The 14,030-nt window shown below is 38.0% G+C and overlaps 1 protein-coding gene across 1 annotated transcript; it reads left to right on the top strand.

Moving 5' to 3' along the window:
• Positions 1-1,014: 1,014 nt before the first annotated feature.
• Positions 1,015-12,783, top strand: LOC753785 (mesenchyme-specific cell surface glycoprotein). The gene is made up of 12 exons (XM_030986574.1): positions 1,015-1,099; positions 4,252-4,472; positions 5,198-5,416; positions 5,827-6,022; positions 7,159-7,300; positions 7,700-7,814; positions 8,357-8,530; positions 9,329-9,391; positions 10,040-10,287; positions 10,971-11,188; positions 11,720-11,829; positions 12,347-12,783. The coding sequence occupies exons 2-12, from the start codon at positions 4,277-4,279 to the stop codon at positions 12,451-12,453; spliced, it is 1,788 nt and encodes a 595-aa protein (XP_030842434.1). The 5' UTR covers positions 1,015-1,099; positions 4,252-4,276; the 3' UTR covers positions 12,454-12,783.
• The last annotated feature ends 1,247 nt before the right edge of the window (positions 12,784-14,030 follow it).

The following is a 14,030-nucleotide window of genomic DNA, read 5'->3' as shown; positions in this document are numbered from 1 at the left end:
TGAGATATACATGGATTGTATATAACTCTATTCTGATGAACTTATGTAGTGGCTATTGGTTGGATCAACAAAATCATACTCACTGTTTGCCTAGATCCTGCTCAATACGAAATAAATCGTGGTATGAGGCGTCGAGTCCTCTCCTCAGAAATATTTATCCAATTATATCCAATAAAAGTAACTGGCAACAAGTGACATGAGAGGTCTCTTCTAAGCAGGCAGCTGGTGCACGTCAGTCGAGCCAAGTGGTCCAAAAACGAAACCAGAGGAAAATTCACACATCAAGAGCTGACAAAACAAACAAAGTAATTCATATCTCTCGCTCAGTGAGTCGGTCCTGATCACAGAACTATAAAATAGGTATTTTACACTTCTTTGGTCCTGATGGGCATTGTGGTGCAAATCTAATCACGTCATATATAGTGGGCGTAGCGGGCATTTCAAACAAATGCAAACCTTGAGTCTCTTCCTAGGTAGAAAGCTTTTCTTTTTGGGGGGCTGGAGGGGGGGGGGGGGGGAGGTGTTTCAAATATATATCATCTGCCAGCTCCTTTGAGTACTTTTCCCACAATTCATTGATTGAAATCTGGTATACTAGCGAATCTAGATCATTCCAAATCTTCGGTTTGCAAATGTAAACATGTTATTTTAGTTATGTGGGTTAACGTTATGTCAGGCTCTGGTTTTCCAGTCACTGTTTTATTTTCTTTTGAATTTTCAAATTCGATTTTCGTTAATATAAGTGCCATACATGTGTTAATATATCGCTATCGTAATCAGAGGAATTTAATACTGAAATCAGGGAAATACAGCTCGACGATAATTTCCCAAAATCATTCTTGAAATCTGAATGAAGCAGATAAAAAGAATAACATATCGAAGCGTATTGCATGCATGCTTAGGTGTGTTTGCGTGTGTTTGTGTGTGTGTGTGTGTGTGTGTGACACTATTTAGAAATGTCAACAAATTCCCTTCAGTAACTTTCCGCATACATACCTGTCTGTGTCAGCGCTCTGTTATGTACCATTCTCATTGGCACCTAAGGATTTACTACTGACAAGTATAAGAACAACCCAAGTTCAAGATACCTGTAAAGTTGGTAAGTTTCTTTGACACCATCGTTTCCTTTCTCTGTCAGTTTCCACTTGTGAGTAGCGCATGTAATACAGCTGTGAGTTTTATTTAGATTATATTGCTTGTTATGAGAAAAATGATTAATACAAATTTCCTCTAAATCAATTATTCGAAAACATAAAATACGCTGTAATTTCCTAGGCGAAACACAGTGTCGATCAGCATGTCTTAATGAGTGTGTCTACATCTATATGACCCATTGGGAAGCAATCGAAGAGGACTACACACGTCGGGATTATCTGTCCAGCAATACAAATATTTCCTTACCCGTAAAGACAATGTTTTCTTTTGAGAATTCACGATAGACCTAATTATATTTTCATGTTACTAAAATGTGAATGTATAGGTTGAAGAACCAAGAAAATTTAAGTTGGCTACGTTTAGGATAACAATAATTTTCCACCATACAGAGTGTATAGTCAAATTCGTCATAAAATTGAATCTAAATGTATATGATGTGAAATAGAAATAGGGCCTAAACATCAAAGTAAAACTATTTACGCATGCATAATAATCATAATGGGTTCTTGTAAAGCGCTCATAACTGTCAGACTCGACACTCCTAGCGCTCTCGATTATTAGCCTGGCTTTAGCAATGATGCCATTACGGTGCTAGAGGAGTTTAAAGGGATCCGGTAACTTTGTCTCAGATTCTGAAACAATATCCTGGATTTAGATCATGCTGCAATGATAATTATAAACCTGTAGGTCAGTCAGGAACCTCATGACTTTTACAGGCCGATCGCCTGTCTGATTATCAAGATATTTATGATTGGAATTACACATTTTGAAAAACCGTTTGCCAAACGGTTTTCATAACACTACAGTCTATTGGGGGAAACGAGTATGGTAAAACCGGTCACTCAAAGGTTTTTACTTTTGTGAGGCACTTCTTGATCATTTTGAAGCGCTATTTTTTAGGGCTTCAATATTACACCATATCACAGACACTGATAACACGTAGGGCCGTGCATCTCAGATTTAACATTGTTAAACGATCCCTTTAAAGTGATCCAAATGTATGGGTTCCTGTCCATTGATATCTGGCAATAGAATTATCATGTTTTTCCAGGCCAATTAACTTTTCGTGCGGTTTACACAATAATATGGACGGGAGTCCCGGACAGTAAGCCCCACATCAATTATTTTGGAATTAATGAATCTCGTTGCGACTTATTTTAGACTGATTAATACATTCCTTATTAAAGTAAAAAAAATCCATTTATATAACCTTTCACTGGCGGATTTAAAGGGCACAAACAGGCTGTACCTCCTTTAAGCCCTATCTCGCATTCCTTGAGTACTTTGTTCTTCTCCATCTTCTCCTTCTTTTTCTTCTTCTCCTTTTTCTACTTTAGTTTTACTATCAGAGATTTGTCTTTCTAAAAAATGTGGCTCTTCTCCTTCTTAATTTTTTTTATTCGACCCTGGATCTTTTAATTACTATCATGATAACTTGTTTGAATAACCGTCAATAAAGCCAATCCGCATACAATGCCGTTAGTATGGTTTCCTACATTGTTCGATGTCTGTGTTTTTCTTGTATAGACCAGATAAGTATTCAAAGAGGGTTTTAATGTCTTTGAACATACGGGTATTTCGATAGTATACTATAGAGATCTATACAATCGTTAAGAGCGGGCTAAATTTTGCCCAATATTGGGTGATGCAGGGAACAAGATTATTCGTCGAGTAAAGGATTAACACAATATATTGGCAACCCTTGCCCACTTCTGGGTACGTTTGACCCGGTAAGTATGTGGAATTATATTCAATATTATCCAACGATCAACATTGGATAAAATGCTTTTCTTTACTGCTTTTATCCGCGTGAGTGCTCAAGCAGAAATCCTTTTCTTTGTGTGTGTGTGTGTATTCCGTGAGAAACCATAGTTCGTCTCTCAGTTCAAAATAAGGACGGCATGAGTCAGTCAGATTCTTGATGAAAATCCTTTTATTTCTATTCATACCCACAACATAAAAGTCCAATTCAGAGTCAATATAAGGTATGCAAATATCGCTGATAGGGGCGGATCCAGCCGGCGGCGAGGGTGGGGGCCCAATTCGTGTGAAAATATTTGGTGGCGAATTAGCCGTCGAATAAGCGGGGGGGGGGATAGGGGGAGCAATTTTTGCTCTCAACCACCCCCCCCCCCCCCACCCCCAATCTTGAGCAAAAAAAAAAGAAAAGGTAAATTTGTGGTTTACTTCTTTTTTTGCCAGGGGTGAGGGCCAACCCCCAGTACCCCCACCCTGGATCCGCAACCGGATCCATGAGTCTGGCCCATTTTTGTTATTATGGAAACTTAGAATTTGTATGGTATGACTTGCACTTCTCATAACGATCAGGTATTTTCTTTTTACACAGTATTACATGTGTGTGGTACATGATGTTACGAATGAGGTCACACGCAAAAACTGTGCAATTCATTCTTTTCGGTAAACAGGCTTGGTGAGCAATGTTAATAATATTTTCGCGACAAATGTTAGACTACACGATAAAAGTAGCAAATAGATGTCAAAGGAGATTGAATGATGTCATTTAATGGGGTGAATTGTTATAGGGGTGAAAGATGGAATTTGGTTACCATAAAATTGACCACAGTAAATAGTGCCGCCATGGCGTAGTGACGTAGAACCGGTGCTGACTTATTAATAAAAAATATGTATCTAATCATGGACAACTTGATATTCTGACAAGGAACGTCACCCCCCCCCCCCCACCCACCCACCTGGCGAAATCGTGCTCAATAAGTTTTAAACCCGTTCACAATTTGTTGAAATTGAATCAACTCTTTGTTAGCCATACAATTAATCTCCCTGTGACACATTGTATTTATCATGGGTAGATTTACCAAAAGTTTCATGATTATTTAACTTTTTCCAGTGCACGAATAATCATCTGAACAGACGTTAAATGAGGTAACCAATACCAGTAGTGGGCATTTTTTCAAATTCATCGTCTTGCACAAAGCAACCCTTCTGTCAACTTGTGCATCATTGTTTTGTGCCACATATTACGTGTGGCAAACGGGTGACCGTGCACATTGACACTCATGGCAAATCAAAGGTTAACGAGTAGTAACACTATTCTTTTGTTAATCCTCTACATTATAGAACTATTCCCCAAAACCCATCCACAATGCAGCAGCGTGTCCCTTTCCTCGCCACTTTGCTGGTCTTGGTACCAGTCGTTTCTGCAGTGGTTACTCTCCGTCCAGTATCCACTATCTACTTACCATACAGCTATAATGAAGGTGAGGGTTTGTATGGCATCGATGAAGGCGCCTCAGAACAGACTGGCTATGATTCGACCAACAAAATTGCCTATTCTGGAGGTAAATGATTTTGTCTTTCTATTTCCTATAATTATTTTGAAATTGTTTACTCTTTTAAGTCTAATTTCATTTCATCTTCATATGCCTTAAAGGTATAGTTTTGGAAACGCCCCCCCCCCCCCTTTCAAAAAATGAAATGGAAGCTCTTATTACCAATCATGTGAAAGAATATGTTTTGAATAATACGTGATGATACAAATTTTGTCGGGAAACCGCCTACTAATTGATATATTTGATAAATTATCATGGCGATCCGGCCTGGATAGATATCGCGAATGCACTTCAACGTTGAACATGTGGGCATATACTTCTGCTTTTTTGCGAATTTAGGTTGAAGTAGTGCCATCTAAACCTCTGAAGGCGATATCTAAACAATATTGAACGGATATTTTGCACCCAAATCCCTTGAACCGCAATGTTACCACTACCGGTCCATATCTTTAATAATCACTGGTTCCAATATTATAACCATCACTATCAAAAATATTATCCATTTTGCTCATTGACAGAGCTACGTGAAGTAACGAAGTCATATTCATGGGCCGACCTTATAGTCCCAGCCTGCTTTACGATATTGGTTGGGGGATTAAGCGACGATTACTGTAAATAGGTCCTTTTATAAGGGTAGATTAATATTTTCTGTCATGATACAGCTACAAGAACCCTATCGCCTTCTTCCTATTGGTTACCCAATGCATTCACAATGCATGTCCCTTTTTTTACAGGTAATAATTATATACACATCACTGATTGGTCAGATGTGACCATACCCACCATTCTCGATCGAATGACCATCGACTTTACATGCAATGACATCGAGACCTGCGGGGACTTTGTCGGGTTTGTCCTGGAAGGCCCTACGAAAGTAGATACTGGAACTCTGCAAATTTACAGTCTTTATGATAAAGCTGCTGGGAACTGGTCTAAACTGCATGAAATACCGAGTGAGAAGAGGATAATTCATATTATCATGAATATCAGATTCCCAGAGATTATTATTTTATTTTTAAACCTGTAGATTTATGGTATCTAATATTAGAGAGAGTCGGGGGATTGAGAGCGAGAAAGAGAGAGAGAGAGTGGGGCGGGGGAGTATAAAGACAAGTGAATATACATGTGCGGTAGATAAGGCTATTAAACATATGTGTGTAAGTGTTTGTTTGTGGAAGGGGTGTTCAATAAAAACAACTATTGGGAAAAGGAATTGTTTGTATGTACAAAACATAGCAGCAGTGTTCATGACAATTAAATACAGTGCGTATTAAGTATGATGATAGCATAAAATTGTAAAATCAGATATTGTTTTGAAGTTTCCCTAACATTTAATGTTTTTCTTATGTTATTTTGAATCTAGTCGGCAGTAAACCCGACATGCTACATTTCTCGCACGATTGTCTCACCATCTTGGTTGCTAATAAGGGAATAGCGAAAGAAAATGCTGACATGACAGAATTGATCAATCCGGAAGGAACGATCTCCATCATTCGACTATCTTCAGACGGCTCCTCCTACAACTCGACTTTACGCAACTTTACTGAGTTCAATGATAGGTATATTCAATTCGATTCAATTTCAACTTAATTTGTATAGTCCTAAGGAAGTTTGCTTACATTCTGTATAAAACTAAGCATGACACATCATACGTAAATATCATAGAAATATAGATATCATCATGATCAAAGCTTAGATAGATATTACACCATGATAAATATGATATACCCAAGTAACCCAATATAGTCTTTTATATTAACATAGTGTGAATACTATGATGCTCTTTACAATGTTATTATTGTTATTATTATTACCTGGGTAACTGGTTTTGAAGCCAGCACCCAGGTGTTCACCATTACACATCCCCAGGAAAGTATTTCGGCCAGTTTGCATTATTATTATGCATGCATGTAGAGCAAAGGCAAGGGCAGTCACATTGGCTTTCCTCAATGGTGTCCATTATATCGTGGGTGGTGAGTGGGAGTGTAGATTAATACACATTGTATCTCCAAAAAGACGTAAGTGCCGTAGCTGAGAATCGAACCGCGAACCAGGTTGAGGGTTCGAATCCCAGCACGCCACCAACGTACTTTGACAAGGCATTTATCCACATTTGCCACTCTCCACCCAGGTGTCAGATCGTTACCCTGTATGGTGTAAAAGTCATTGCAGCTTGCTAAGTAATGTGAGCGTCTGTAAAAAGGCGTCTGGCTGGAATGCTCCCCAGGAAGTGGGGAACGTGCATACATTGTGGTGCGGGCCAGCCTGAATCCGTTGATAGACCGGGACGATATACTGTAAAGTGCTTAGAGATATGGTCGTTGTATTAAGCGCTTTACATATAAACCCTGATTATAATTTGTAATGTTGTTGTCATATCCACTATAAACAACGATGCGTTTTTCGATAGTAAAAAAAAACAATCGCCGACTGTAAGGGTGGCAGGAAAAACTAACTGAGGTGATATCGAGGTTAGTCATGGTAGTGTGCTTGAGCCGAAAGTAGTATAGCTCCCATAATGTCGTCACCCGAGCACTATTACATTGTTTAAAAATGTACATGTATAGTCTATTCATTTGAATCACAATCGTTTTGGATTAGTTGTACACAAAAATGTAATATGAAAAGAAGCATTTGACCTACCATCATTTACATGCCCTTACCCCTCCAATTACCCGTATTTTCCCCGTTGCAGAGCCGATGACTATGTGGCGAGAGGAGTTCGTTATTCTTACCGCGGGCAGCTGGACGGTGTTAATCATACATTCTCACAAAATCTAGAGCCTGAATACATCACCTATAACTATGATGATACCAAAGCCTTCGTTGCCTTGCTGGTGAGTCTCGTAAAGCTAATCTTGAGCTATGCTATGGGAATCGTATGTCGAGAGAACATGGCTATAATTCATTCTGGATTGTTTATCCTGCTGTAGATTGATTGTTTGAACCAGTAAAACAAACAAAAAACTTGCTGGAAATCATCTTCAATAACCTGTGTTAAGCACATTGTGTCGGGCCTACTTACCTTGATTTCATTATATTTCTACGCTCATTACTCAGCCTCTATACCTTTTCTACCAAAATCGTTTGACACATGTCAAATAGTTATTACAAATATTAATATTTGCGAAATTGTAAAGGTACGGATCCTGACCGGCTCTAGCGGCTGCCCCTCTTCGTATGTCAAATGGGCGTATTGTTTCTCACAAGTCCAATATCAATGATTACCTTTACAGAAAAACAATGCAATCACTGTTATAGATTTGACTACTGATGAAGTAGAAGATATCTATCCGCTCGGTGAAAAAAGCTGGAATAACCTCGACCTTGATGCTAGCGACAAAGATGACGGTAAGATCATTGCTTCTTTACAGAAGGCAAAATTTTTTACCTAATTATTTCAGACTTCTTGTATATACCGTGCAAAGAAAGTTAATGATATTTCTCGCTCGTGCACATACAACAATTTATTGAGTGCTTCCCAGCCAAAGGGATGCTCCCTAAAAAATATTTTCATGGCTTTCGGAGAATCGAACATTTATTCAATACAAAAAAAGGAGGTTGTATTTAGATTTGCTTGTGAACCAGCTTTTAAACTAAAGTAGGCAATAGGCAATATTTCAGTATAATGGCAACATATATAATAATGATAATAATAATATGGATATTGATAAAGCGCCGGTATTCGCCAGAATCTCAGACGCTCGTGGCGCTATACACATATTACCCTGTCTGTAGCCGAGCTGTCAAAGTAACTAGCGCTCAGGCATATCAGGAGCCTATTCATACATGGGTAATTCATACTAATACAAATGTATTCATTTAAAATCCCGTAAAATCCTGCCCTCTCTCCGAGATAAATACACCACATTTTTCCTTGAAATTGTTTTCAGGAATAGTTTTCCGACGAAGCAACATCTTCAGTTTCTATCAGCCCGACGGCATCAAGTATTTTGAAGTGGATGGAGTCGGTTATATAATCACAACCAATGAGGGCGGGAGTCTTGATTATGAACTCGGCGAGGAAGAGTGGGGTGAAGCCCAAAGAGGAAACGATTTTACTACGGGTGAATTAATCTCTAATTTCTAGCCAAATGATAATGATAATGATAATGATAATAATGATAATGATAATAATAAGTCCAATCCAAATTTTTTTAAGTTAAACCGAAAATTAGGGGTTTGCCTGTTTCAAGATTTTTAAATGACAAGAACAATGCTTTATATTCAAATGTTTAAAGCTTACATACACAAATAATGTGTAAACCAGTGGTAGGAAGTTTGATATCTTTCTGATGACATCAAAATAATCCTTCATTAATGTTTGATTTCATGCATTATTGTGAAATAATTCATTACTTTTTTCCTTTACGTTTCTTTTTCTCATTTTGTTTACTATTGTTTAATGCTAAAATGAGGAAAGATCCTGAATATAATATTAAACTTTCTCCAGAATAGTTAAGATAATATTATAACAAGTATCAGTTATTTACCAAGCTTGATCCTTTTTAGAAGTCTTGGAAAAAAGGGTGCCTATATATTATAAAAAATTGGTGTATACTAAAGTTTTGCAACCATCAACATCGGACAAGAAGTTGAATCAGCATTGTTGGAATTCAAATTCAATCCAGGAAATGTGAATTTATGGGACTACACAAACATGTGACATGGAAGTTTAGTCCAAAACACTCAACATTTTTCTTGTCATATTTCAAATATGAGGGCAATTTAAGAGTCACTCTGTTTGCGGAAAATATCTTTGCTATTTTTTGACGATAGCATTTTTAAAAATGTGAACGCTCTCAAATTATATCCGACCTTTCCAAGAACTCAACCTTTTCTCTAAATATCTTTTGGACTTGCAGGAGATTTTTCCTCTGCATTTAACACTGAGCTGATAGCGAACGTGAGTGACAATGATATTCTTGGTGAGTTGATATATTCTGCAAGGAAATTCAATTTGAGCTAAAAGTGGTGTCGCTTCAGGAGGCATGGAAGGGCCAGGCCCCCCCCCCTCCCCCATGGAATGATGGAAGAAATTAGAGAAGTCAAACAAAAATAAAGCAAGACAAAAAGGAGAGGGAAGGGGATCGGAAGGGGATAAAGACACCTGTACTATTTCTGCACCACCTTCTCATCAATGGCCTTGTAAATTCGCATTTCGATGTCCAAGAAAGATCGACGACCCCCCCCCCCCCCCCCCCCCCCCACGAACACCACCACCTCCTCCAAAGCGATGGGGAACTCATGGTATGCCAATGATGAACTCGAATAATTTAACACCAAGATGATGCCGTTTCTGGCTCCAAAAAGACTTAATAATGACATTGTGCTGTAATCTAAGGTGTCTGAGAAACACGGTCCCCCATCCAGAAATATTAATTCAACGTTCCGTTCGGACATGAGTATCTTCCGACAGAGGTTGCCTTAAATATTGCATTGTACCTAAGATATTGCAGATTTGTTTTGGTTGGGGAGGGGTATACCTTGAGATCACCATTCCCCCCCCCCCCCCCCCCAACCAGTAACTGGAACAATAATGCTAAAACCATTCATCTATCTATTGTACAAAACAGGACGTCTTATGTTCAGCAAAGTCGACGGTTTGGATGCCACGGGAAAACTCGAGAAGCTTTATTTCTTCGGTGCTCGAGGGTTTTCCATCTTCAAGGCCTCCGACATCACACTCGTCTATGACAGTGGCGACGAGGTGGAGAAGATGATTGCCAAGTTTTATCCTGACGTGTTCAACAGCGACACCAAGCCAGACGATGCCGAAGTCGACAAACCAGACGATTTCTTTGACAAACGCTCCGATAACCAGGTATATGATTATTACTGTCTTACTCAAATTTACCCAGTAAAACAACCGTGAAGACTTTTGATTATGTTCAGATTAAACGTAGAACATCACATATATGTGTGCACATTTCAGAAAGTGATGGCAGGCTATACAAACTGTATGTATGGGTTGATTACAGAAAGGCTTCATGATCTTGTTCTAAAAGCAACTTGAGGGCAATTCAATATCCCATTAATTTGCTAACAGACGTCATGTTCGTATCACTTAATACATCATTTTAATGTTCATACGATTCAATAGATGACTCATACAGTTAATGTAATTATCATAGGTTTGCCATACGTCTCTGCAATCGGGTTGTATAGATTATAATTTCTTTCTGGGTCGTCAACCATGCGGCGTTTTGGAATTCTAGACTGATGGTGAATAAGCAACCGATTTGCCCCTTTGATAAAATGATATTATTGATTCAACACGATCCCAGTTACATTCGAAAAATTATCTCGGGGGCAATTTCAGTTCTCTATTGGATATCCTAAAGAAATCATGTTTGGATTAGGTAATACGTCACTGTAATGTAAAGTGATTTTAAAAGGGGATCAATAAGGTCATTGTCATTACCATAGATTTTATTTCTCGAAAGTCTTTGCAATTGTGTCTTCCCCATCGTAATTTACACCCTTATCCCACTCACACATGTATAGGGTCCCGAGTGTGAATCGGTGGAGATCGGCGAACTCGATGAACGTCGCATCATTTTCGTCGGTGTTGATCGTACAGCGGTCATCCTCATCTACTCTCTCGAATCTGGCGAGGTCGTACCGACGTTCGAAAGCGTGTACCGTGCTGGCGGTCGTAATGATACGTTCCAGAATCTTCTGGACAATCGTAACCTGGGTGACCTTGATCCCGAAGATCTAAAGTAAGGTCACGATTTTGACACTCACGTGAATTTGTTTTTAGTGACTTGTATTAGGCCTATATCCCTAATATATAGGAAACCCACATTGTCGGTAAATTACTCAAGAATTCTAAATTATTTTAGCGATAATTTGTGCATCTTTGGAAAGCACAGGTTTTTGCCCAGATTGATTGAAGTCTCGATTTGAATGATAAGCCTACTTCCTTTAAGAATGAAATTACATTACATCGAAATAATTTAGTTCTGGTTTGTTTGGCTTTTGGTTTGATATGTTGTCCATAATTCTTTTGTATACGATTATATAACACGATCTCAACCACGTCAAAAAAGTATTCAGGGGACATTTGAGTATGGTATATTTATGTTACGTTCGCACGACGTACAAAGCCATTGAAAAATAAGATTAATTGTCAAAGTAATTGCGAAAGTGATCATTGTGTAATATCTTCTTTTCGGATCTTATACCTTCTTAAAATAAATTAAACTTATAAAAAATGTTTCTCACATGTGTTAACTCATTCTTTGTTAAAGATTCATCCCTGCATCTATGAGTGTGACAGGAGTACCCATGTTGATGGTTACGGGTACAGTCAGTGGGACTATATCTCTCTACGAAGTTTATGACGACTCATTCCCTACAGGTTTAGTTGACACCAATACGCAATTTCAAGTATTTCTAAAATGCAGAGATATTGATATATGTACCCTCTATCCTATCTGAAGGTATAGAAGGAGAAAAAAAATTGCTTAGTGGAATATGGCTTCGTCAGTAATATACACTGCACTTTCAATTATTATCATTTTTAGTCTAACATTTCCACAAGGAGCAGAATAATAAATTGAAAGCAATTACACCCCCGTGTCCGAGAATGTCGGATACTATAATGATAGTAATAATAATATTTAAAGAGCTTATAGGGCTCATAATTATAGGTAGGATCCTTTATGTGATTTACATTTCTGTTCACAATAATCCATTATTCATATCAGAACGCAGAATAAATCTCTTTCATGATTTTATTTTTTTGAGGAGAGGGGGTCTCTTTTTACTCCTTGCTTAATTCCCTGCTTCGTCACCTGTCTATTTATCCATTTTTTTTAAAACTCGCAACAATTTTTAATTTCATTTTGTTTATTCTATTCTTTATTGTGCTATAGACGGAATGACAACTGAACCAACGACCACAGGAGGGGGTGACGCCATTGTGCTGTTTTCGCCAATCGTCTGCTGCATCTCTCTGCTGTTCCAAGTTTTACTTCAATAAAATTTAACTTAGACACCGAATATTAGTGGCGTAGCCTAACGGGCACGAGCCCCCTCCCTTATCATATATTCAACGAGAGAAATGAAAAAGAAGAAGGGAAAGGAATGTGAAAAGAATACTTTTAAATCATTCCGCAACTTTTCCTTTACAAGTTAATTCATTTTGTGTAGAACCTAAGAATGTTGTTCATCTCTTTCGTCATATTGGTATAATGTAAATGTAATGAAAATCCGTGGACCTTTCAAAGTCATCAAACAATGTCCGACAATTTTAACAACACCAAATTTCAAGTTAATATTGCTATTTTCAATTAATAAGGATGTGATGTTTCAATGCCAAATCTGAGATGCATGGCCCAACGTGTTATCAGCGTCTGTGATATGGTGTAATAAATAATAATACAATAATAATTTCCCCCTATAGACTGTAGTGTAATAAAAACCGTTGGAAAAACGGTTTTTGAAGTTTCGAATTCCAATCATAAATATTTTGATAATGAGACGGGCGGTCGGCTTTTAAACGTTATGGGATTTCTGACTGACCTAAATGTGTATAATTGAGATTACAGCGTGAGCTAAATCCAGGATTTTGTTTAGAATCTGAGACAAATATAGCCAATCCCTTTGATGCTCTCCAAATATTTCATTAAGTTTGCATTTGATTAGGCCTAGTCTTTCCGGTGTTGGTTTGGAAGTCTGTCAGGTCTAGATATATATCAATCAAACTCTACTGAAATGTATTATACATTATTTTCCTAATGGTTTCATGATAATGAATATTTCACGGTGTATCAACTAGAAGGAAAAAAAGGTCGACCATTTTTTTCTGGAACTATTTACTTTACTTTATTTCCTTTGTTTTTATTTGTTTGCACATTATAATTATACATCAGCTTGATTTGTTGGTAAAGAAACTAAATTATACAAAGAACAATTGAATAAAATATTTGTATACTAATTGCATAATTAAAAAGCACTTTTAAATTAATAATTTCAAGTAATTGTCTTTACATCATGCGAGTAACTATATATGGAGAAACCTACGGAACGACGCCAATCTCCACTCGGTTTGGGGGGGGGGGGAGTGGAGAAAAGGGCGTATGAAGACAAGACAAAGCTAAGACTATATTAGAAAAAAAGGAATGTAGAAGAAAGAGAGGTGATGTAGGGGAGGAAAAGAAGAAAAAAAAGACTTGGGATGGAGAAAGAGATAGAGATAGGGGTAGGGAGACGAAGAGAAAGATAGAGAGACATGAAGAAACAAAAAGATAGAGAGACAGGGGTAGGGAGAAAGAAAAAGAGACATGGAGAGACAGAAAGAGAGAGTGAGGAGAGAGAGAAAGTGGTAGGAAGACAGAGAGAGACAGAGAGAGACAGAGAGAGACAGAGAGAGAAACATAGAGGGAGGAAAAAAAAGATAGAGAGAGAGGGGAGGGAGAGAGGGGGTTGGGGCAGGGGTAGCGAAGCAGAAAAGTCAATATCACAAGCAAAGTTTTAACTTTAAGTAACGTAACAATAGTGTTTGGAGCAAATTATTCAGCGCTTTAGATCTGCAACTACTAGGAAAGACACTATACC

The sequence above is a fragment of the Strongylocentrotus purpuratus genome, unplaced genomic scaffold (genome assembly GCF_000002235.5).
Source record: "Strongylocentrotus purpuratus isolate Spur 01 unplaced genomic scaffold, Spur_5.0 spur5_scaffold_16, whole genome shotgun sequence".
NCBI lineage: Eukaryota > Metazoa > Echinodermata > Echinoidea > Camarodonta > Strongylocentrotidae > Strongylocentrotus > Strongylocentrotus purpuratus.
Note: the sequence above shows the minus strand (reverse complement) of the source record. Positions and strands in the feature narration are given on the sequence as shown.